The 24,449-nt window shown below is 30.7% G+C and overlaps 1 protein-coding gene across 1 annotated transcript in view; it reads left to right on the forward strand.

Annotated features, from left to right (window-relative positions):
- Positions 1–24,449, forward strand: part of LOC142330314 (fatty acid synthase-like) — a 154,888-nt gene that overhangs the window by 72,639 nt on the left and 57,800 nt on the right. Inside the window, exons 16-22 of the mRNA XM_075375531.1 lie at positions 3,260–3,535; positions 8,217–8,378; positions 11,387–11,544; positions 14,033–14,206; positions 18,371–18,628; positions 19,132–19,328; positions 23,060–23,254. Of these exons, the coding sequence (XP_075231646.1) occupies positions 3,260–3,535; positions 8,217–8,378; positions 11,387–11,544; positions 14,033–14,206; positions 18,371–18,628; positions 19,132–19,328; positions 23,060–23,254 (1,420 nt within the window). The remainder of the gene's footprint in view (positions 1–3,259; positions 3,536–8,216; positions 8,379–11,386; positions 11,545–14,032; positions 14,207–18,370; positions 18,629–19,131; positions 19,329–23,059; positions 23,255–24,449) is intronic.

The following is a 24,449-nucleotide window of genomic DNA, read 5'->3' on the forward strand; positions in this document are numbered from 1 at the left end:
TGTTGCCATTTTAGGATTCATATATTTTAGTTTATTTTTTAAAGATGACATCTTGCAGGTGACCTCCTCTTCTACATAAACACTCACGAAGTCTCTTCGTTAAATTGTTCATCGTTTGACGTAACATCTCAACTGGAATTTCCGCAATCGCTTCTCGGATCTTTGCCTTCAGTTCTTCCGTTGTAGCAGGTGTACTGTAGAACACTTTGCTTTTAAGCTGACCCCACAAAAAGTAATCGCAAGCTGAGAGATCAGGCGATCTGGGAGGCCATCTAATGTCACCGTTTCGTGAAATTACACGTTGTCAAAACAATCGGCGTACAGCTGCCATCGATATTCGTGCAGTATGTGACGTTGCTTCGTCTTGTTGAAACCAGGCTGTGTTAAGAATCGGTGGAAATCTCTTTTGTTGTTCCACAACAAAGGTTTAAAGTATGGCTACCTAATGAGCCGAAGTCACTGTAATTGCAAGACTGTTGTCATCCTCAAAAAAATAAAGGGCCTATAACACCGTAAGATGACATAGCACACCACACGGTCACTTTCTGGCTGTACAACGGACGCTGGTGTAGCTGTGTAGGATTTTCTTGTGCCCAGTATGTGAAATTTTCTTGTTAACAAATCCACTGAGGTGGAAATGCGCTTCGTCTGACATCCACAGTTCGTGAACAAACTCTTCGTTATCATTTATCTTCTGAAGCATTACATTACAGAATTGTGCTCGCACAACTGCATCGTTCGGTTTCAGTTCCTGGACGATCTGCAACTTGTATGGATGGAATTGTAAGTCCTTCACTAACATTCTTCGAACACGTAAACTATGCAGTTGTAAAGATACTGAGAGACGACGGATTGACCGATGTGGACTTCGTGTGACAGCATCTTGTAAAGCTTGAACATTCTGTGGTGTACGGACGGTTCGCTCACAGCCTGGAGGTTTCTTTTTCATTGCCAAACCAGTTTCCTCAAAATTAGATATCTATGTTTTAATTGCATGTGCTGATGGAACATGGTCATGCCGTCCCAGATTAAAATGACGGCGAAATTCTCTACGTGTTCCCTCCACACTGTCATTGTTTTTGTAAAAGGCTTTGATAGCCAATGCACGTTGCGCACCACTCCAAAGATCCATGACAACTAAATGGCAGGTTAGGTTAGAGAGGCTGGCGCCACTTATCAAGTGGTACCAATCGCCCACGGCTACCAACAGAACTTTCAAAATTTCCTGTTTCTTTGAATCACCCTATATTATATAAACAGAGTATTAAACAAAAAAGTTAAGTAAATTTATGGCACCATCAAAAGAAGAAATTGTTTAGGCTGATGGTAGCAGTAAAATTTACCAAATGATTTTTCTTTCTTTTTGTTCTTGTACGCTAAAACTTTTCAATTGATTTTAGTCAAAAAAAGACTTAAATTTTATAAAAGAGGCTTACATTCAGTTACAACATTTTTTATTTAAAAAAAAAAAAATAAATAAATAAATAAAACAGTTTACAATTACCAAGAGGTATTTAGCTAGTTATTTTCATTATTTACATAATTAAAGGTTAGTAAAGTTAAAAAACAAGCCACTGCATACAAGCTCTATCATTGGGTCTGTGCTGACCAATTCAGCAGTTTAGGGAACACCATCTTGTTGCCAAATAAAATTCTCTGATCCATTTTGCAGTCAAGGAAAGAGCCATGTACACAGCTCATCCAAGTAGCTAATCGACTTATGTGTGTGTTAACACACATAATGTCCATAGGATGAAATGTTGACTCATCAGTAAACACTATACATCGAGAAAGTCATAATTTTCACGATGTAATATCTTGATTATGAAGTCAGCAGGCTTCAAAGCCTGTAACAGATGTAAACGGTATGGACATAAATGTAAGCGTTTCCTTAAAAACATTCCAAATTGCCACCATCAGTATTTCGTTTGCTGCTGGGCTTCCTGACAGATTTTTAGGACTATGCAGGAAAGACTCCTTGTCATGTTCAACATTTTCTTATATAAATACACAGGAAATACACAGAAGTTGACATCTTTGCTAGTAGTGCTGTTAAGGAGAATAGTGACTAAATCTATAGCCGTGTGTGCAACTAAAACTATCCATTTTGCTCATTGATTCTACTCTTAAATCAACCACTGTTCACCTTATCCAAGACATATTATACAAATTAAAACCCTTGTATTATTTTTTGCACACCTGGTACTGTCAGGAGAAAATCAAGGTTGTAATAACAATTTTACACAATTCAACTACCCACCTATATTTTATAGCTTCTTTTCTTAATCATAGACTTAAATTGTTGATGATATTAATTATTCTGGCACTAATCTAATCTAATTGTCTTTGGAGTAATGTTATGTTAGTATGCTATAACTTGAAATATTGGGTTTTTTCTAAACCTGTAGATGTGGTCATAAAAATAGAAAAATACATTCTAATGCAGTGGAACAGGCTTTTAAAAATACAATTCTCTTATCATTAACACATCAAAATTAAAAAAAAATTAAAACTCTGGTACTGTTTGAGTATATTGGTTTCTTCTTCTTCTAGGTGAGTGTTTACAGCTATAAAGGCCGTCTCTTATATCCCAACTGTCAAACACTTCTATCCACCAACTTTCCTCTTCCAAATTTCTTCTCTCCGTTGCCTCCATCACTCCAGACATCCACTGCTTTGGAGGTTGTCCACGTTTCTTGCTCCCTCCTGGAGCTCAATCCAACATCCTCCTAGGCCATCTATACTCCTGTACCATTGTACAGGAGTAACTCCTGTAACATGCCTGTACCATTGTAGTCTACAATATTGGTACCTATTTATATTTTTATTTCTATTTCTGTCATTGGTTTCTATTTTTCTTATTTGCTTTTACTGAATAAACAATTTATCCGATTTACATTCGTTAGTATGACTGTAAATTATAATATCATGTTGCAGATTAGATTGAATTGAAGCTATATAAACAATTTTTAGATCATTCATATTCAGAATTTCCTCAACTTATAGAATTTGTATACAAGAAATGTGAGTTTATTATTCAGCAACTTGTACATTTTTTTTATACTACTTTATAAATAAGTGGTTATAATTTTTAGGAGATTCTCTTCTTTTCTGTGTATGGTGGACATTCATAGAAGAGACAGTATGCCAAAATTTGGCATACCCAAGATACATTATTTACCTATTGAAGACTGATTTAAATAAATATGTAATTTTTGTTTGTTTTATGTATTGATTTTAGATTATGTTTTTCTTTCAGCAATCTCAAAGTTAACGGTATTATTGTCAAGATGTACTGGATATTGGGAGATAAATAATGCAGAACATTTGGTGGCATCTGGTGTAGTAAGGGAAGCAAACCGTGCTTACAATTTAATAGATGAAGAATTAAGTGAAGACAGTTTTACAAAACCTAATAAAATCTCTGGTGGATATCATTATAAAGAGAGAGATGTTTATAATATTTTACAAGAGTCTGGTTATGTGCATAAGAAAAGTTTTCGCACAATAAAACAACTCAGTATTAATAATGAAGGTAAAATCCTGTTTATAAGTTTTTTTGGTAAAAATTTGTTTACGGTGCTTAATAGTTCAGAGAAATTTGTAATTTGACTTGCTACCATTTATATGCAATACATATATGTGCTAGTAAAGAATTTTACTCAAACAAAGGTAATAGCATTGCAAGGGCTCATAGTTTAAAAATTTTCTTCATTCACTTTTGAGACTGTAGTTTTTGGTAAGTTAAATATATTTGCTTGCCAGCTTGTGCAGCAACAGTTTTATTTTAGGGTATGGATGATAGTAACCTTCAGGTAACGGGAATCTAGCTAAATGATTTCCTCCAATGAGCTTTCCTCTGAGTAGTTGTCTTGCACTACTGCAAGACAACTTGCAGTACATCTATTCTTGTGGCTATATATCCATTCAATATGATTAACACTCGGGTCGCCCAAAAACCAATACAGTTACAGTTGACAAAATCATCTCAAAAATCCACAATGCCATATTAAATGATCGCCGGCAGAAGGTATGCGAGTGAGATTGCTGATATTGGAAACATCTTTATAGGCCATGTCTGGTATATATTTTACTCAAGACTTTGGATATGAAAAAGACTCCCACTCGATGGATGCCACATTTGTTAAATCAACCAAAAAACCTATTTGACTGAACATTTCTACAGAGTGTTCAGACAGTCTTAAGACAGTTTTAACAAGTCTTAACACAGTTAAGTGCAATTCTACTGAGTTTCTTTGACATTTTATTACATGGATTTACCATTACATGCCAGAGACCAAATAGTGGGTGAGAGCAGGTGAAAGTAAGCCAAAAAAAGTGAAAATGGTTCCATCTTCAGGAAAATACATGGCTTCGATTTTTTGGGATTCTCATGGTGTATTGCAAATAGACTATCTGGAATCATTGGAGAATATTACATTTCACTAGTGGGTCAATTGAAGGGTGCTATTCAGACTAAGGATCCTCATCTGACCAAAAAGAAAGTGCTTTTTCACCATGGTAGTGCACCTGCATAAGTACACATACATCTCAGGTTTTTGCTGAATAACTCCATGGCTTACCCTTTGAAATGGTTTCATATGTGCTCTATTCACCAGATTTGGTTCCCATAATTACTCTCTCTTCCCAAAACTGAAAGAACACCTATTTTGCAGAATTGAATAAATCACATTATACTCAGGGTTTTAAAAATTTTGAAAGTCGTTAATATAGATATATCGAATTATAATATAAAACTAATGACTGTAACAATTTTGTGTGAAGTATCCAAACTGCACATACAGCAATGATGTGAAACACAGAAAAAATAGAGACAAAAATCATACTGCTATAGATGCTGAAAAATGTGACTGGTTGAAACATAATGGAAATGGAGTGATTGAGTCAGCTGACAATCCAATGAGATCTGAAATTTCGAAACTTCTAGGTTTCATCAAGACAAGCCATATTTTATTTGATTTGAAACAAAAAGTAACATCTTTCCAGATGTTAGGGAGCTGCGAGCAATTAATTAGGTTTCCCCCAATCGGTATACAACTCAATTCCTTTTGGGACATGGTGCCTTTAGGAATAGTTTGGTTTGGTTGACTCCGGCTTGTGTCTGGACTGTAGGGTCGATGACACTGTAAACCACGTCCTTTATGTTTGCCCTCGGTACAAGGCTGAACGTACCAGAGTTGTTAGAGAACTTGGGAGAGTGAACTTCTTCTTTGATCTGCGTGTCAACTGGAAGACTCGCAGAATGGACTATTATGGCTGGCTTCCTTTGATTCCTTGCCCTGAGCAGGACAGTAAGGGGTATAGTAGAGTAGTACCTTGGGTGGCTAGGGACTGTCTAGGCAGTTGATTGGCTGGAGGTAGGCATATTGGTGTTGAGCCACAGTTAGATAGAAATTGTGGTGATTATTTGAATGTTAGCAATCGGCGGAACGGCGACTGCACTGCCAAGGGTATGGGTTACCATGCAGCCGTGAAGTGTATCGGTATCTCGACGATAATTGAAGACAGTAAATGTCACGTGGGACTCTGCGATGGATCTGGGTGGAAGTAGGAGGTCTGTCCACCTCTCCCTTGTAGACCAGACTGGATTCCATAAATTAACCTAAAGTCAAGGGTATGAACTGGAGTAGAGTTCACTAAGGGAACTAGGACTAAATTTTGTTGTTGCGAAGAACATTTTTGGTGGTATGTTATTGTTAATTTGCCTCAGATTTTGAGATATTTACTAGAAATTGACTTAATAAAAGTTAGGCGTGGGATTCGTGCTTCCACAAGCTTGGTTAGCTAGTTTAAAGGACAATGATGTAGGACATTCAAGATGTCCGGACAAGGCCTTCAGTGAAGGCAAAAGCTTAGTTTTAAAAATCATCTATGTAAATGTCTACCAAGGCATTTACATTGGTAGCATCCCAATGAGGCCTGGCTTATTACTATGAGATGTAAAATGTTAGAGGGCGAAAGAAGACTTTTGTTAAAGCCCATCAGGGCTATGAACGGGGGGGGGGGCGACCGGAAGCGTTGCAAGGTGGGTGTCTTCCCCTTATGGGGTTGGGATGGAATTAGCTGGAAAGATACTACAAAGATATGCCAAGAAATAAATGTATTACATCAGGTTTAATCACCTCTTGTAAAACAAGAGTTTTTTTAGGTGTTGAAAAAAATCCAAATAGTTTAGTCCTGAAAAACCACTATAAAATATACTGTAAGGCATTAGAAAAGTAATTACTAAGGCAATATTGAGCATGAAAAAAGTTGTACCCACAGTATCAAGTACAAAAAAAAAATTATGGAATTATATAAATAATAAAATAAATAAGAAATCTTCTACTAACTTGAAAGGAAAAGTTGAATACATCGTTGATAAGAGAATAGAAAATCCTAAAGAAATAGTTCCTTTAGAGAATATTTTGATAATTTATTAATACATTTTTGAGAGATGTGGATCAACCTTGGCAAATAAAATAACTATATCAAAAGATGCAAAACTAAAGGTACCAGAATCTAATACCAGAAGTATTTTCATGAAATCTACAGGTTCCTTAGAAATTAATGAGATGGTCAAAAACTTGAAAAATAAAGCTGGTAGAGTTGATGATATAAATTTAAACATTTTAAAAAACTTAATTGCTTTATAACTGTACCACTTGAACATATTTTCAATCTATGTATAGAAAAGTTTATTTGGCCTTTTGCTTTAAAAGTGGCCGAGATTAAGACAGTATTTAAATTTGCAGAAACATTTTTAACCACTAACTATAGAAAGATATCTTTGATATCCAATATATCAATTTTATAAGTTAATGTTAGTTATTTGTCATTGCATATTTTATTATTATTATTTCTATATGTGAGTTTGTAGCCAATATTCTAGAATTATTAATTATGAGTTGTTTTTATAAAATAAAATATAGTTATTAAAATAATGAAGTAATAATAAAAAAAATCTGACAACATAGTTGTAAAACTTTCCCGGCATGTGGCTAAAGGTGTGTTCCAAGAAACTCCTATAACTGTGGGTTGTTTCTGATGGATGGCTTACACACACAATTTAATTTAAAATATTTATCATTTTATTTAAATATAATATTTTCTTGTTTATTTAATTCAATGATTCTAATTAAAGTACGCACATATACCATATTTAATTTGTGCAGGTGTGGTAGTACTAGCGGTGACAGTCGGCACTAACTAAACTAATGTAATTTCACAATTTACATACAACAAATATCATTTGTACAGTTAGCAGACTGGTGTACCCATGACATTTAATGCACCATGACGGGCAGTCCGAGTTCGAGACCCATCCAGACCAAGTTACTTTTTTTACACTTTAAGTATTATTCATTTATTTAATTCTACCGCTCACCTGTGACGTCACCACATAGCGGATGACTATAACAGCTGTACATCAGTGCTACAATCTTTGAAATATTAACTAAATAAAATAAAATAAATAATTAATATTTATAGTGTAAAATATATATATATATTGGCTGGCAACCTTGTGGAATTTAAAATTTCCCAGTCCAAGAGGACAAGGGAAAAGGGAACTTCCTACAGGGAAAAAGGGAAATTCCAAGATGGTAGACTGTGACACTAATGCTCCTTGTGATGACAGGGTGTACTATTGACGCTACTAGTACCCTTAGCTACTAGTTAAGAGCATTTTTTGGGGTGAGGGTGTGATTTTGTAAAAATATTTTTTTGCAAATATTGTTATTTTTTAATTATTAACAAATGGGCCTAAGAAAAATATGACCTTAATTAGGTAAAATCTTGAGATACTGAGGGTGACGACCTTGCTGTACAGCCCCACTCCCTTGACCTTTTAAGTTGAAAATTTAATGGCATCAATGCCCCATGTAAAGAAGTAATCTTACCAAATCGGTACAGTAGTTCTGGTGGCCAACACCGAACACACACGCATACATAAGAACATTAACATCTGGAAAATTTCCATTTGGTTTTTTGGGTTCCTTACATCAAAAATATTAAGATCCGTTGAAAACTGCATATGTCCAAATTGGATCGATTATAATACTTTCCCTTCTAGAGCTACAGCTCTGCTATAGCACTATCTAGACGGAAAAATAGAAAGGAGTGAAAATGTCAGTCATCTATGATTAAAATAAGGTGAAATTTGTATCAGCATTTTTAATCTCAATTTAAATTTTATTTATTTATTTACTTAATAGGAATGAATGGTACTGTAATGTTCAATGATAACTGGCTCCAGTTCTTAGATGGGATTCTAAAGGTTTATACTTTTCAGAAGACTGAAAAAACAAATCTGTTTTACATTCCAACCCACATTCGTCGACTTGTCATTGAACCATCAAAATTTGATATTGGAACAGGTAATAATTTTTTACTTTAAAAAATTTATTTTTAAATATCCTACATAAATTATCTATGTTTCATCTGGTTTCAAAAGATTTTTTATGTATCAAAATGATAATAAAATGTTAACAAAATGTTATATGCATCTAGTACTTAGTCACTTAGTTGTTAGTACTTTGTCAAGAGTGTAACTGTACATTTATCCATAATGCATCTAACTCCTTAGACAGCATAAAAAGCAACTTTTCTTGTTACAATGAAGAACTCTGTATAAGAAAGTATTTAGCCAGTATTTAGCAATAATCAGGTTGTTTCGGTTTGTCTGTCTCCTTCAGTTGTTGCACAGTTGTAATCTGATATGGTTTCAATTTTAATTTATGAAGAATTTTATAAGATCTGTATTTAACACCAGATTGTTGGGATACTTGCTTAGTGATTTTTTTTGACTGGCAGTAATTCTCCGTTCAATATCGGCAATGGCCTGTGGAGTCCTAATGGAAAGTTGCCTATTTTGTTTTGCATTTGAAACCGAACCTGTTGTATGCCATTTTTTAACTAAATTGTGTATCTACTGTTTGCTGGGATGCAGGTATTCAGAAATTTTTCTATGAATACTTGGTGTGATTCTTAAAACGATCCAGAATGAATATAGGCCTCAACTATATCTATCCTCTCCTGGACTGAATAAGACATCTTATACAAACACAACTGCACTCAAATACTGCACTGCAACAAAACATATACTGCACCGACATGTTACCACCTGACAAACGGCAGCAACAATCAGTAGTAACATATACATCCACTAATCTTGCCAGTTGTGTTAGAGTCTTTCATAAATAGTTTTGGTTAGTAGTTTCATTATGAGTTCGGTTTTATGTTGCTTACCTTGTACTTTAATACAGGCACTATTAGCAGCACCACCATCTGCAATGCCGATGTGAAGATAGCTGTATAATAGTTCTGAAAAATTTTTCTGTAAGCCTTCTTCCATGTACAGTGGAACGTGAGATTATTGAACTCCTACTTGGATTTGTCTTAGTGGATTTAATGACTTGGGTCTTCACTACTTGATATACTGCATTCATAAGATAAGAGTTTAATTCGATAACTTTGTGCAAAAGAAGTAGAACAGCTGTTTTAACTCAGATTTCTGTTTATTTGTGTTGGCATATTGGTTGGTTGAATTACTATGGCTGTGTTTAATTAAGATCAATTGATTTGTGTTTGTTTTAGTGAGAAAAATACTACTGAATGTTTTCATCATAGGGACTCATTCATATCATAAGAAAAAAAATGTGGTGATGGTATGAAGTAGTTTGCAATAAAATTTGATGGTGCCAGTAAGTGTAAAATGACTTGCATTCCTTGATTGAATACATGGTTCTTATCAGTCGATTATGTTTTTTGAAGATTGTGAATAAATTTCTATTGATAAATATGTCTATTGTGTTTGGTAAATGCGAGTTATAAATTGATGCTGGTATTGGTATCGATTGAAGTTATTACCTTCGGGAAGTTTGTGCCACCTCATTGTTCAAAATCAGTGGCATTCATAGAATCTGTGATGACAGTGAAAATTGCCTAAAATCTGTTTAGCAGGAGAAAAAGAAATCAAGGGTGTGTTTTCCCGTAATATTTGGTATTGAGCAGGAATTTTGTATAGACAAAGGAATTTTTCCTACTTAACCATTCCTCTGAAATTTTACTGCCATTGTTAGAATATTATGCGAGACCAAGAACCACTGCTATTTCAGATAATATGGTCCGTGATGATGAAGCATTTAATCACCTAACAGAAATTTAACCGTAAGCTGAACTTTTTTAATCTGGAAATGTAAGACATATTCAGAATATGGGATGGATGTGGCGTTCAATGAAAATAAAATACAAGAAATTGTTTGAGACTCATCGGGAAATACTCTACAGTTATTTATGTGAATTTATATGCTGTTTCAAAGTTAAGAATCATGGCTTAGATAAGTTTAATGAGATATTAAAATGTATTTTGCTGTTCACGCTATAAGATAGATAAGTATCATAAAATGCTAGGACTATCCCCAAGAACTGAACATTGTTAATTTGAATTCAGTATTAGAATATGTCATTTGTTCAAAGCTTCCATTGGTCAAATTTCTGGTGCAATTTAAGGATTTCTCAATCATTCAGACTTTATTAAAAGAATTGGTATCATTTAAGAGTATAAGCAGGAGAAGAATATGAAGCGAGAAAGTTATCATGCAATGGTATCATAAATTTCTATGTTATTAAATTTAAATATTTTGTAAAATATCTGTTTGTTTCATGTGATTATTATTACTAAAAAAAACAGTTCTATTATTTAATATTATAAACTTTTGAAATGACAAACTGAAGAAAGTTTTATAATAAAATGTATGTAATAATCTTTACATTTTTAGTCACCTTTATATCAATCTTCATTGAGTAGTGTTGCTGTTGTCATCCTGATTTTAACTAATGTTATTATTAGTAGTTCTAATGAATTAGGAGATATGTTTTTAGAATGTGGTTGAAAAGTATGTTGGACCTGAAATGTGTTTTTTTTTTCAAATTTAGATCTGCCTATAAAAAAAAAAATTTACGACTATTATAACATCTGTTGATGCGTGTGCGAACACTGCCTTCAGTCACTGAGAACAGTTAAAATGGTGATTGAAAAAATTTTCAATTAAGTTATTAAAAACATTTTACCGTAAAATTTGGTTCAGTTTGTCAATTTAAAAGTTTATATTTTTTAAATAATATTTATTACTTACCATCATTAACATAAACAGTAAAAATCAATCATAATTCCCACCCTACCACCAAAGTAATCATTCTTCATTTGATTTCTGAATTGGATGCAATAGTAATAATTGTTGTTGATTTCTCTGAGAGTAAATAAAAATTAGTCTCTGGATTGCAATTATAGTAGGTCTAGTTTTATGATTCATCTTGTTAATCATTTTTAAATTGAAATAATCTCCTTAACTACTAGAATTGTGATTCTTTTTAAATTTTATAGCGGTTGAGTTCACCAGTAATAATTCTACAAATGTAATGAAAGCATCAGGATTAAAATTATATGGTGTTAATGTTGAAAATATTTCTGTTCAGCCTACTGATTCTATGTTACATATAGATGAATATAGATTTACGTCTCATTCTAATCCAGATTTAAAGGTAAGTGATAATAAATAATGAGATTATTGTGTTTCTTTCATACTTCTTTCATAATGATACATTAAGATATTATATGAATCTATAAAAATAAATTTATAAATAAAAAGCTATAGATTAAATTCACATTAAATATGAAAAGCGTGCGTTTTATGACAAAATTTATATTTAATATACAATTTATAAAATTGTACAAAATCCGTACTTTGTTTCTAATCTTTTTTTTTTTGTTTTTGTTTTTATTTGATGTTTTTTTAGTCAATTTTAATATTTAATGTAGATTTGTAACAGTTTTCATAAAATATGTATTTTTCCCAATAAATATATATTTTAATAAATAAATATTTTATTTAAATTGTTACATAATAATAAATTACATATATATATATATATATATATATATATATATATATATAAAATAATATAATAAATGAATGATATTACACCAATAAAAAAAGGAAGAGTTGCCCCCACTATTTGGCTGAATAATAAAGAAAACTGGAAAAACATTAAAAAGGAACATGACTATAGTTAGTAAAAATAGGCAAATATGGAATAAGATCCACAGTTTAAATTACAGTTTATTTGAGCTTGACATAGTATAAAGTATAAGTTTAACATACAGTATAAATTTAACAGTTTAACATACATAAAGTTTAACGCACGTTTACACATGTGTGCGGAGCCTCTGTTGCTAGTCGACTTAGTATAAAGTATAAAGTTTAATATAAAGTGTAAGTTTAACATACATAAAGTTTAACGCACGTTTACACACATGTGTGCGGAGCCGCTGTCGCTAGGCGACTTAGTATAAAGTATAAAGTTTAACATACAGTTTAAGTTTAACAGTTTAACATAACATAACGTTTAACACACGTCTGTGCGGAGCCGCTGTCGCTAGTCGACTGGCATAATGAGAGGGAGAGTCTCCCCACCACTTAATACATGTTACTAATAACTAACCTATATTGTATACATTTTATTATATTACATTTTATTTTCTTAATTACATAACATTCAAAACGTTAACAACTATACAAAATTAATTAATAAAAGAAAGAACTAGTTGATAGTTGAAGTCCATATTAGTATACAAAAAATAATTATATGAAATAATAATAAATAAATAAAGAAAAAGAGCGCAGTATAGAATAATACTGCCTGTAATACTATTTGGAAAACATTAATCAAAAATTTTCAAGCAGGATATTCATATTCTGGAAATGTTAGTGATTTTGTTGTATATGAAATGTTGTGCAGTAGAAATCTATTTAATTTGTAATAATTATTTTTAGTTTTTATCATATTATCTTCCTTGTAGAAATACACATGTCAAATTTCCTGTCAGGAAAAAATTTGTTAAGTGTATCTTTCAAAATTTAATTATTGTAAATGTTTAAAAAAAATTTGTAAAATTATAAGTTATGTGATACGATGTCATTAGCTTGCATGACAGTGAACTATCAAATGCTACCTGTCGAGTGAAAAATAAGTCTGGGCAGCATCAGAGAGGTATCAAGCAAAGCGTTTTGCTGCAGTGGTCAATTCCTTTCTCTCAAAAGAATGCACTCCCAAGTAATGATTGCTGAATCATGATTACTGAATTAATGCATCTCTTGAGATACATTAATTCAATAATCTTCTGATTAAAATTATAATTAATCAGCAAAGTTACGGTAGAAAAAACTGTTGGTTTTATGATAACTAATTAAATATTTCTTAGATTGCATATAAAACATACAAGCGTACCTTTATCAGAGACAAAAAAATCTTCTTTTTATTCAATTTTTTAAAGTAATAACTATTTAATTTCAGTACTTAGGGATTAAATTTATAGATAACTAATATTGCTTACCTTTATAAGATATTGTCGTAAACCTTTGTCAGATATCTTAACATTTTAGAATATATCTTTCATAATCACTTGTGAAAGTAAATAAGTACCTGAAAAATCTTTATAAGAAACATTTAATTTAAAGGTGAATAGATGTTCTTATTTTTTACATAAATTGAATTAAAATGTGCAAGGTGTGATTCTATAATCTTATCGTTCATATGCAATTTTATTACCAATACCGATTTAAGAAATAAATGAGAAACAAAAACTCAGGCGTCAAAAACGCTTATTAAGGTAGTTCACAAGCAAATAGAATGAATAATGGAACATTTTTGAGATGAAATCGGTTTGATTTCAGAAAGTTGATGTAAGGACTAATAATAAGGCATTAAGAATAATGAAAGATAACTTCATTCAAATATGCTTTGCAGTATGATTAATAAAAAAAAATTGGATGTTAAAAATTTAATCAAAATAAGAAGTAGAAGAAAAAGATTTGTGGTTCCTGACTTATTTCATTTGTTTTAAGAATTTTTTAAATCTTGATTAAAATTATACTTTCATTAGATCTACTTTTGTTTTACTTCATTAATTAAAAATAATTTTTGAAAAATTAAGTGTAATTAATTCATTTATTTACATTTTTCATTACAGAGTACTGATCATCTCTTGAATGTCACTGCACAACTAGTTTTTGAAAATTATGTTAATTACAGAACGAATAATAGAAATATAACTATTTTAGGATTAGAAAGTGATGAAGAACAGAAATCAAAAACACTTTCTTCGCTTGTTGAAATAATATTTAAAAAATATTCAAATGTTCAGGTATTACTATTTTATATAGAGGTTATTATGAAACAGGGGTGTAAATATGAAACTGGAATTTGCCATATATGGCCCTAGCTGTCAATGTAGTTACCGTCAAACTGCATCATTGGTGCCATATTCTTTCTTTGACAGCTGACAAAGATTTTCAACTCACAACAATACAAGTTGTTGTGTACAACAGCATAGTTTAAATTAGCATTGAACATGTCGAGTTTTATACCTAAACACTATGATTTGCAGACGGCATTGATTTTCTGCAATTTACCATTTAAAGAAAACTGCTGCAGAATCACATCGAATGCTTGTTGAAGCTTACGGTGAGCATGCTCTTAGTAAATCACAGTGCTTTGACTGGTTTAAAAAATTCAAAAGTGGGGATTTTGACGTGAGAAATGAAGAACATGGAAGACCACCGAAAAAGTTTGAAGACAGCGAATCGCAAGCATTGTTGGATGAGGATGACGCTCAAATGCTACAACAACTTGCGAATTTAACATGAGAAGCCATCTCCATTCGTTTGAAACCCATGGGAAAGATCCAGAAGATGGGAAAATGGGTTCCATATGAACTGAATGAAAGACACCAAGAAAACCAAAAGAAACACTAGTGAAATGCTGCTCGCCAGGTACAAAAGAAAGTCATTTTTCCATCGAATTGTGACAGGTGATGAAAAGTGGATATATTTTGAGAATCCTAAGAATAAAAAACCATGGGTAACTCCAGGTGAACCATCAACATCGATTTCAAGGCCAAATCTCTATGGAAAGAAGACAATGCTCTGTGTTTGATGGAATTAGAAGGGTGTGATCTATTATGAGTTGCTAAAACCTGGAAAAACCGTTCATACTGAATACTACCAACAACAAATGATTCATTTGAACTAAGCATTGCATGAAAAACGACCAGAATATCAAAAAAGGTAACAGAAAGTGATTTTGCTGCATGATAATGCACCATCACACATAGCAAAACCGGTCAAAGAAATTATTTAGACATTCAGTTGGGAAATACTTTTGCTTGCGGCTTACTCACCAGACTTGGATCCATCTAACTACTATATATTTGCATTGATGGGACACACACTTGCTGCGCAGTGCTTCACTTCTTATGAAAATGGCTCGATAACTGGTTTGCCTCAAAAGATTAACAGTTTTTTTTGGCATGGCATTCATAAATTGTCAGAGAGATGGGAAAAATATGTAGCTAGCGATCGACAATATTTCAAATGAAATATTTTTTATCATATTCATACAATAAATATATATTTTCTATACAAAAATTCAGGTTTCATATTTACACAACTGGTAAAGTACTGAAACCCTTAAATAACTTTTAACCATTAATAAAATATTTTATATGCAGGTTATTAATAAAGTATTGGGACCCTTAAGTAACTTTTTAACCGTTATGTTAAAAAAAATAAACTAAATTTATCATGTGCTCGTAGCTCAAGATTATTTATTTTTTGGATGTGAAACCAATAATTGGAGTGAACTGCAGGCCACTTTTGATACTAGATGCAGAAAATATTAAATTACTACCATTTTAGTTAGGATTGCTGTGGCCTAATTTACATCAAAATTATTTTTTGATACACTTTAAAATTTAATACTTCCTTACTTTTAATGCACTACCTTACTCCTTTGATTTAAAATTTTTGTGTTTCCCCTCATTGGGTTGTGAGAGTGTGTTGGTCTTATATATTAAAAAAATATTGTTTTGAGGTAAGAGCATTTGCTAAATCTTATCTTTCTATGTTTAACTGTTGAAACGTCATTTGACCATTCCCATACTTTATTAACAGTGGGTCATAATAGTTCATAAAATTATCATACTGTATCTACTTATGTCGTGTATATAAAATTCTTTTGGCTTGCTAAAGTTAATAAATATTATCAATATCATCTACTCTGAAGATCAAACATCTGGGAACCTTCAAATTAGGCCACAGAAAGAAAAATGAAATAAAAAATTCAGGAAAAGGGATGCATAAAATTAAGGAAGTTTTTTAAAAATTATTGATTATTATTATTTAAAAAATTATAGAAAGAGTAATGGTGATTCTGTAAAATAAAAATGTTTCATTGTATTTTAAATAAATTGGTGGGAAGATTTTTTAAATGGTACAAAAACGTTCATACAGTCATTTGTTCAAAAATGTTTTGAATCGAGCTAATTCTGAGAAAATTGGTGTAATAAAGTTCATGTTCTATATGTTTGTTCTGTCTTGTTTTTAATAATAAAAGTTGAGTTTCTTTTTTGTTTTTTATAGACTTTATTGCATCAGTTTTTTTCAGAATTAAAAACTCTACAAGTTTTGATAATAAAATTTATGCACTTATTAGTCATTTAACAAAGTTATTGTATTTCAAGCCTAAGAAAACATGTTTTTTGTCACCAAATTTTTCTCTTTTTCACTGGATATCATGAAAACTGTGAAAGTACAGTTCTGGAAATTCAAGAAATGTTTATTCAATTTTTCAGTTCAAAAAACATAAGAAACCATGGAGGAGTTATTGTATTAAGGAGTTTACTCTTTAATGTGTTACAAATTTCAGTCTGATGTCATTTCACTCGGGAAGCTAAATCCAGGCATATTTTTCATTAACTGTAACTCGATAACAAAGCATTTTCAGACAAGTGTTTTATGAACCTTTTTCCATTTTTCAAGCTGTAGAATCAGTTCCCAAATTATTTCCCTTTTTTCTGAATCACTCTGTATAAAAGAGTAATAAAAACAATTAATAAATTGGAAACATGCAAGTCATCTAGGCAGTGTTTTTGGAAATTATAAAATTTTTAATTTTTTTTGGTAAAAAACTGCTATTATAGTGATAAAAAATGTATCATAAGTCAATCAAAACTTTCTTGAGAAAAAGATTTTATTCTGTACAAAATTTATCTACGTAACAATATTACTTCATCTGCATCATTCATGTTCAGGGACTTATTTATGATATCAGTTTTTCCTGAATTTTGTTGAAGAAATTTTTCACTAGGATAATGATTTGTTACTAAGGTTAGTCATGTCAAGTTTTAGTTTTTATAGTTTTAATCTTATTGGATTCATATTGAACTATATATATATATATATATTTTAAATTTGCATTAAACTTTCGATTTGTTTAATTTCCCTTTAATCTAGCCTTACACAACAGTGGGGAACATATATCAGAAATTAAAACTGGTAATTCTCAGAAAATACATTGTCCAATTTTCCATAAATACGAGATACAATACAAAAAACACTGAATTTTATTAATTTGTTTATTCTCTCTCTGGTAACAACAGGCCAAAGTCCAGTTACTCCTTTTTTTTTAGATGATAAAAAATGAATTTGATAGCATTTGAAAAAATACCAACAGTTTTGAATGCAGAACCTTCTGGATGAAAGGCTGAGACATTATCACTCCACTATGTAAGTTTATTAATTAAATTGGTCAGAAGCACCAAGCATAAAATCCCATGATAATTAAATTTTATAACCTAATTTTCTCAACTGATCTGAATTGGTCAGATTAACTGTAAGTTCAGACTACTGAATTTCACTAGCTTGGATATGAAGTTATTATTATCATTATCATGTGTAAGAATACATTAGTGACTGCGTTAATTGCATATCCAGTTTTGATTGTAGTAAAAGAAGTATAAACTCATATCATCTCTCAATGCTGCAAAACAACACCGAATATTTCAATTATTAATTTTTCTATTCAACATTGTTATGAAATGGACAGAAGATGTCTTCATTACTCAGAAAATTCATAATAAAGACATCATGAACAAATTGTTTTTTAGTTGTAAATAATAGTATTAATAACAGTTTTATGAAAATATGTCACGAGATTATTCATCCTATCTTTAATTTATTTCCATTCATATTTTTTATTCATTCTTTGTTTATTTTTAATAAAATATACTTTCATTTTAATATTCTGGTTTGAAAATAAGAAAATTTTAGTAAATAAATAATACAATAAATACTTGACATTTGATTTCTTAATTAAATTTTAGTTCTAAAATTTCAACTTATTCATCCTGTTTCATAGCAAATAAAAATGATTTATCAACAAACAGCTGTTTGTCAGGTAGTGTGTAATAAATAATATTATATAATAAGAATTAAAATATTTTAAATCTATTTCAATTTTTATTTTTCAGGTGACAAATATTCCTTATATTGGTGTTAATGCAGATAACTTTGAATCAAAGGTGACGAATAATCATTCTAATTTATTGATTGTCTCTGACAACAATCATCTAAAACAAGCGTGTGAAGTATTAAATAACAACAAAAGCGGTTTCTTATTAGTTTATTGTAATAATGAAAGTAAACATCATTTTGAGTCATATCCTAATATACTAAAAGTGTTTGAGCAAAAAATTGATCACGAATTAAATTTTATTGTTTACAGAAAGGTATTTTTTTAATTTTAATTTAATATAATTTATTTATTACTTAATTGTGTAAATTTAGATAAAATAAATTGAAATTTTTTTTTACCTATATGGGCTAGAAGGAAGTTCAGCAAGCATCGAGAAATTGCATCACACTCCAGATTTCGTGACTTCTGGAATTGTTAATTGCCACAGCAATTGTTAATTGTAGCCAATGGTAAGAGAAATAGACTGCTAATAAGATGACCTGTATCTAGCTAACAAAGGGGTTATTACGTATGGGTCTCATTACTTGTCTTATGTTTGATTGATTGTTGCGAATCACTTTTTATTAGCAATCGGCCCTTATTTTCAAAACTGATGTAATAATTCTGTGGGATTCTAAATATTCTACCTTTTTTGTTACTGCTATTTGGTATTCTTTGACTAACTCTTTAGTATTATTGAATTCAGAGCTGTAATTATATTTTAAAATTGATATACTAATGACTTTTCAGATTATTTGAGAAATTTTTTTTTTTTAGACTGAATGTCTTAATGATAAAACATGGTCTGTAGTTTATACATCAAATAATGAGTGGTCTGTGAAACTAAATGCATTAATATCAGATAATAAATCAACAAATTCAATTATTTACTTAATTATTTGTGGAGAACCATTGAATGGTGTACATGGGTTTGTAAAGTCACTGGATAACAGTTTTGACACCTCTATGATAAGGTATTTATTTATTTATAAACATACATTTTAACTGTAGTCATAACTTTTAATTAAGTTAAGAATTTTTTTTATACATTAATGTTTACTGGCATGTGGCATATGTTTTAAGCAGATACTTTAATAACATCATTTAAAATATGCTGCAAATCAACTGAAATATTAAATCATAGATAAAAAATTCCTGATCATAAGAAATATATGATAATAGATCACAGATATAAATATTTACTTGATTATTTGTGGAAAAACACTGAATAGTATTTACAGTTTTGCAAAGTCTCAAGATAAAGAAAATTTATATCAGATATTTATCGTTTTTCTTTTTTAATTAATTTAATAGGATTAGTAAAGAAAACATCTTAATTTAATGTAATAAAAAAAGAAAAAATACTCTTGAGAATGAGATTCAGATAAGGAATCACTTTATATATGAGTAATACTATATTTTTTAAACTGTTTTAACTGAATGAACTGGTTTCTTAAACAGCAACAGCTTTATTGAAACCAATATTTGTGACAGAATGATATCATTTCAGCCTTTTATCTGGCCAGTGGGGTATTCCAACTCACAAGCTTTTCTATTTCTAGCTTATGTGATATAATCGTCAACCAGAAAAAAATTTATAAATAATTAAACTTGTTCGTAGAATTATTTTAATTTAGTCTTTAAAAAAATGTTAGGATAGATAGACCAGTCAACAGGGCTTTTTATCATGACAAAATTGTTCCCTGGAAACCAATTACAGGATGTTTTGAAGTATGTTTGCTATATGAAAACGTATGTGGTTTATACTCGCAACTAGATGTAACAATTGTTTCAAGAATGTTTTTGTTCCAAAAAATGCTTTTTTTTTGCGTATAAAACAAAAAAACTTTTGGAGCAATGACAATACATTCAGAACAGAAGTTGTAGAAAATTGCAAAACCTGTAAAATAAGACCATATGCGTTTGATTGATGCATTTCTCGCCAAGAAAATCTGGAAAAACTACTAAAAGTGGTTCCTTCCATTTGTTTAAATGCTGTTGAATTAGTCTAAAAAGCACCCAAACCTCAAGTGTTATTGCAAGCACAAGCCGAGCAATGTTGTGGTAATGGGGGTATACAGCAGCAGCAGGGAAGTGCAGCACAGCAAAGCTAACTGAATCGTACTGAAAAATTGAGAATGTCTATTGTGCACAAAGTATGCATCTGATTAAATCCAGCTTCTGCACACATATTCTATAAGATATTACCTATATTTTTCCCAGAGGCCGATGCTTCAAATGCAAAAACAACAAAGTTGGTCATTTTTGCCAAAATAACCATTTTTAGTTTTCCTGGATTTTCTCAGTGAGAAATGTATCAATCAAATATGTATGGTCTCATTTTACAGGTTCTGCAATTTTTTACAACTTTTGTATTGAATATATTGTCATTGTTCCAATGGTTTTCATTTTATATGAAAAAAATAAAAATAAGCATTTTTTTTGCACAAAAACATTGTTTAAACAATTGTTACACATAGTTTCAAGTTTAAAACATATACATTTTCATCTACAAAATGTACTTCAACAAAGCCTGCAATTGGTTCCCAGGTAACAATTTTGTCACAAACCGAGTCCATTTTGAGCTCTATTGATTGACCGGTCTAAAAACCCTTATTTAACACCAGTAACATAAAATTTGGAACTGAAAAGGGAGTTGGTATTCTGTATAGTATATTATATGCTGAATCTGAATATGTATTCCGAAACAACCCATCACGTAATGTTCTTAAATTACAGTCCCTTAAATTTATTTGTTCCATCATTCCTGGAATAAACAATACAAATAAGATAGTATGTCTGCATGCTTTCTTATTCGCATATGATTTGTATTGTAATGCATGCTGCAGACCTATATTTGATACACAGCAGTCGAATGATGTCATTTCATGTCAAGCCAGACATATATGGACATGTCATTGAGTCAAGTAATGGGTAATTCAACGTGATGAAATTTTCTTCAGTATGAGTTCAGCTCTTGGTATGAGTTGCTGTGTTCTTTAGTTGTGGTAGTGGTTTTATTATACACATATAAAGATTGTTTCATAAGTGATGCCATGAATTTAGTGAAAGATTTTTACTGCTTTTTTTTATTTAACTGCTTTCATCATTATATGTTATTTTAACACCGTTTTATTAAATCATAAAAAATTGTATGTGTATACATGTACATATTTGAAGCAGTTAGTCACTATTTAATTGTCCAGCTTGATTTTTATATCAAGAATAGCATAAGAATTATACAGGCTCCATATGTTTAAAATATGACTCATGGTTTGCCAGCAGTGAAAGAAAATGTGATTGCCTCTGGAATTTTTTGTAATCAAATTGAAAAAAAGAATTGTTATAACTGATTTGTTTCTTTAAGCCAGCAAATATTACAGTGTAAAAAGTGATTGTTAAAATCAAATAAAATAGAAAGTAAGCATCTTTAGGACTATGAGTGAGAAATGTGAGAGCAAGATACTAGCTGCAGAAATGTGGTTTTTAAGATCTGTAAAATTCACTTCATATTAGATAGGCTTCCAAATGAAGTTACACAAGCAGAGCTTGTGTTAGCCATTAAATGAACAGGTCAGAGAATGGAGAATGTTGGAAATGATGAAAGGAGCATGTGAAAAGAACGCAAAAGAAAGTTATGCACTATAAACTACAAGGGGTCAGAGATGTTGTCACCCAAGAAGTAGGTGGATGAACGTTATTTGAGAAATTAAATTTAGGACCCGAACAGGTTAAATAAAGCAGTATTACTGTAAATGATTTAAGGGAAGAAAAGCCACGAAGGAATTGCTTTCTGATTACAGATATTATTTAATTAATTTTATTACTAGTTCATGAGAAGATGGCATAGAAACTTTCTTGTGGACACTTAATTTGATTTTTAATATAATTTCATTTACAGATTTTCCTCAATCCCTCCACTGTTAACTTCTGTAATTATTAATTTCATACTGGCCTGAACATTCTTATTGATTCTCATTATCTTGTTTATAATAACAATTTTTTTTGGCTGCCAAGTATGAGATTCATTTTCTTCATATTTTTCCTTCGTGAAATTCTTTTGCCCCAATCATCTGCTGTTTTATATTTTATTAAATGTTTATAATGCAGTAAAAAACTGAGAAGGATTAATCTTTTTCTTACGAGAAACTTTAGATTCGTTGCATAATGCTGCTTAACACTTCTTGCTGAGATGTAAAATTGACCTATTGAGAGTGAGAGAAGGATCCTTTCAGTACAGTTTACTTGTTTTAATATGTCTTGACTATGTCACAACCATACATTATCATGAAAGATGCATTAAAAAAAGAAGGAGAACAAATTTCTGGATTACATTTGAAACACACTTATAATAAAAGTCCTACAGTTTTTCTTGATATATGTTAAATAGAGATTAATTCTAATATAGGCTTTATTGTAATAATATATATTTTATTGTAAATATTCTATATTCACAAAAAAATTAACTAATATTTAAGTATACTGTTAAAAATAATGAGATTGAATTTTGTGCGCTTCCATTTCAGCAACTGATATTTTTAGAAAGTTATCATGAATAAACCTGTAATTACCATTGCAGGTTTATTCATATTAGCTTTATGTTATTATGAACAAGTCTGTATTTGTTTTGATGCTTAAAAAAATTGTAATTTGTTTGGAGTTCACTGAAGTTAAATATTAATATTTGTTTTGTGATAATTTTCAGGTTTATATTTCTACTCGATGAAAAATGTCCGATATTTTCTCACTCATCAGCATTCTATTGCAAACAGATTGCTCTTGATTTATCTATTAATGTTTATAAAAATGGATCGTGGGGGAATTATTATAAGATACCAGTAAAAGGACAGATTGTCAGTGAATTACAAGGAATAAATTTAACCCAGCTGCATAGACTTAAGTCAGTAAAATGATTTAAACCTTTTTTTTTGTATTTTATGGTAATTTTGTTTAATGCAGGTATAATTAATCCTGATTAAACATATTGTGTAATTATAAGAGATAAAATAACAGCGATGAATAAGGAAGGAAGATCTTACTCCAAAAAACCAACTTTTTGGCATTTGTTTGATATTTTTAGTTTAGTAGGAATTATAGGCTAAGGCTTACCTTTTAGGCAATTCAACCATTAACTTTGTTGTGCATCCAACAGAATCTTTAGATGGTCCATGGGTCATTCTTTCTCACTATTACATTGAAAATGTATTGATTCTGAAGATCCTGACATCTACAGGATGACTCCTAGCAGGTTCAGAAATCTACAGACCAATAATAAATAGGAAGATGGAATAAAAGTTTGAGATAAAGTGATAAAAAATAATTGAAAGTCCTTTCCAGACAGTGGCACCCAATTTACTCACAGCTGAGGGCCTTGATGATGAGGGAAAATGGGGCATTTTTAGGTAGATGAGACCAGTATATTACTGATCATTAATTTTTCATTGAATTGATTATTTACCCGGTTGATTAAGCTAAAAATGGTAATATTTTGTCAGAATAATTTTCTATGTTTAAAATAAAAGCAAGAGATCAAAATAAAATTAATATTTTTTTAAAAGAATCTTAAAGTTGTAATAAAAAATGGAGACAAAATAATTATCCAGAATTATAATTTAGAATTCAGAATTAAGAAGGAAGATATTGTATGTTATTAATAAATAAAATAAATATTTTATTCTGTTTGCTACATAATCAATATATTACATAGAACACATGGAACGGGTAGATATGAGATCATTAGCATGATATGGCAATCATCTTTGACCTTGATCCTCCCACCACTATGTGTCCAAGCTGTGATTCTTAATCTCAAGTAGTGGTGTAATAAATGAAGATATGTTTTCCTTTCTCATCGTGGAAATAGAATTGACAAATTTTGTGCAACAGCATGCCATTTCTTTTTGTGTTACATTCCATGAGAATGCTACAACAACTAACATTAAAGATTCAGAAGGAATTTGGAAATGATGTTATGTCAAGAGCACAATTTATTTGTTGGCATAAAATATTGTAGCATTGAGTGTTGCATTGATTAGAGAATATCTATCATCTAAAATGATAGATATTCAATCTGTCATGTAAATTGAAGATGATTC

This window comes from Lycorma delicatula, chromosome 9 (genome assembly GCF_047948215.1).
Source record: "Lycorma delicatula isolate Av1 chromosome 9, ASM4794821v1, whole genome shotgun sequence".
Taxonomy (NCBI): domain Eukaryota; kingdom Metazoa; phylum Arthropoda; class Insecta; order Hemiptera; family Fulgoridae; genus Lycorma; species Lycorma delicatula.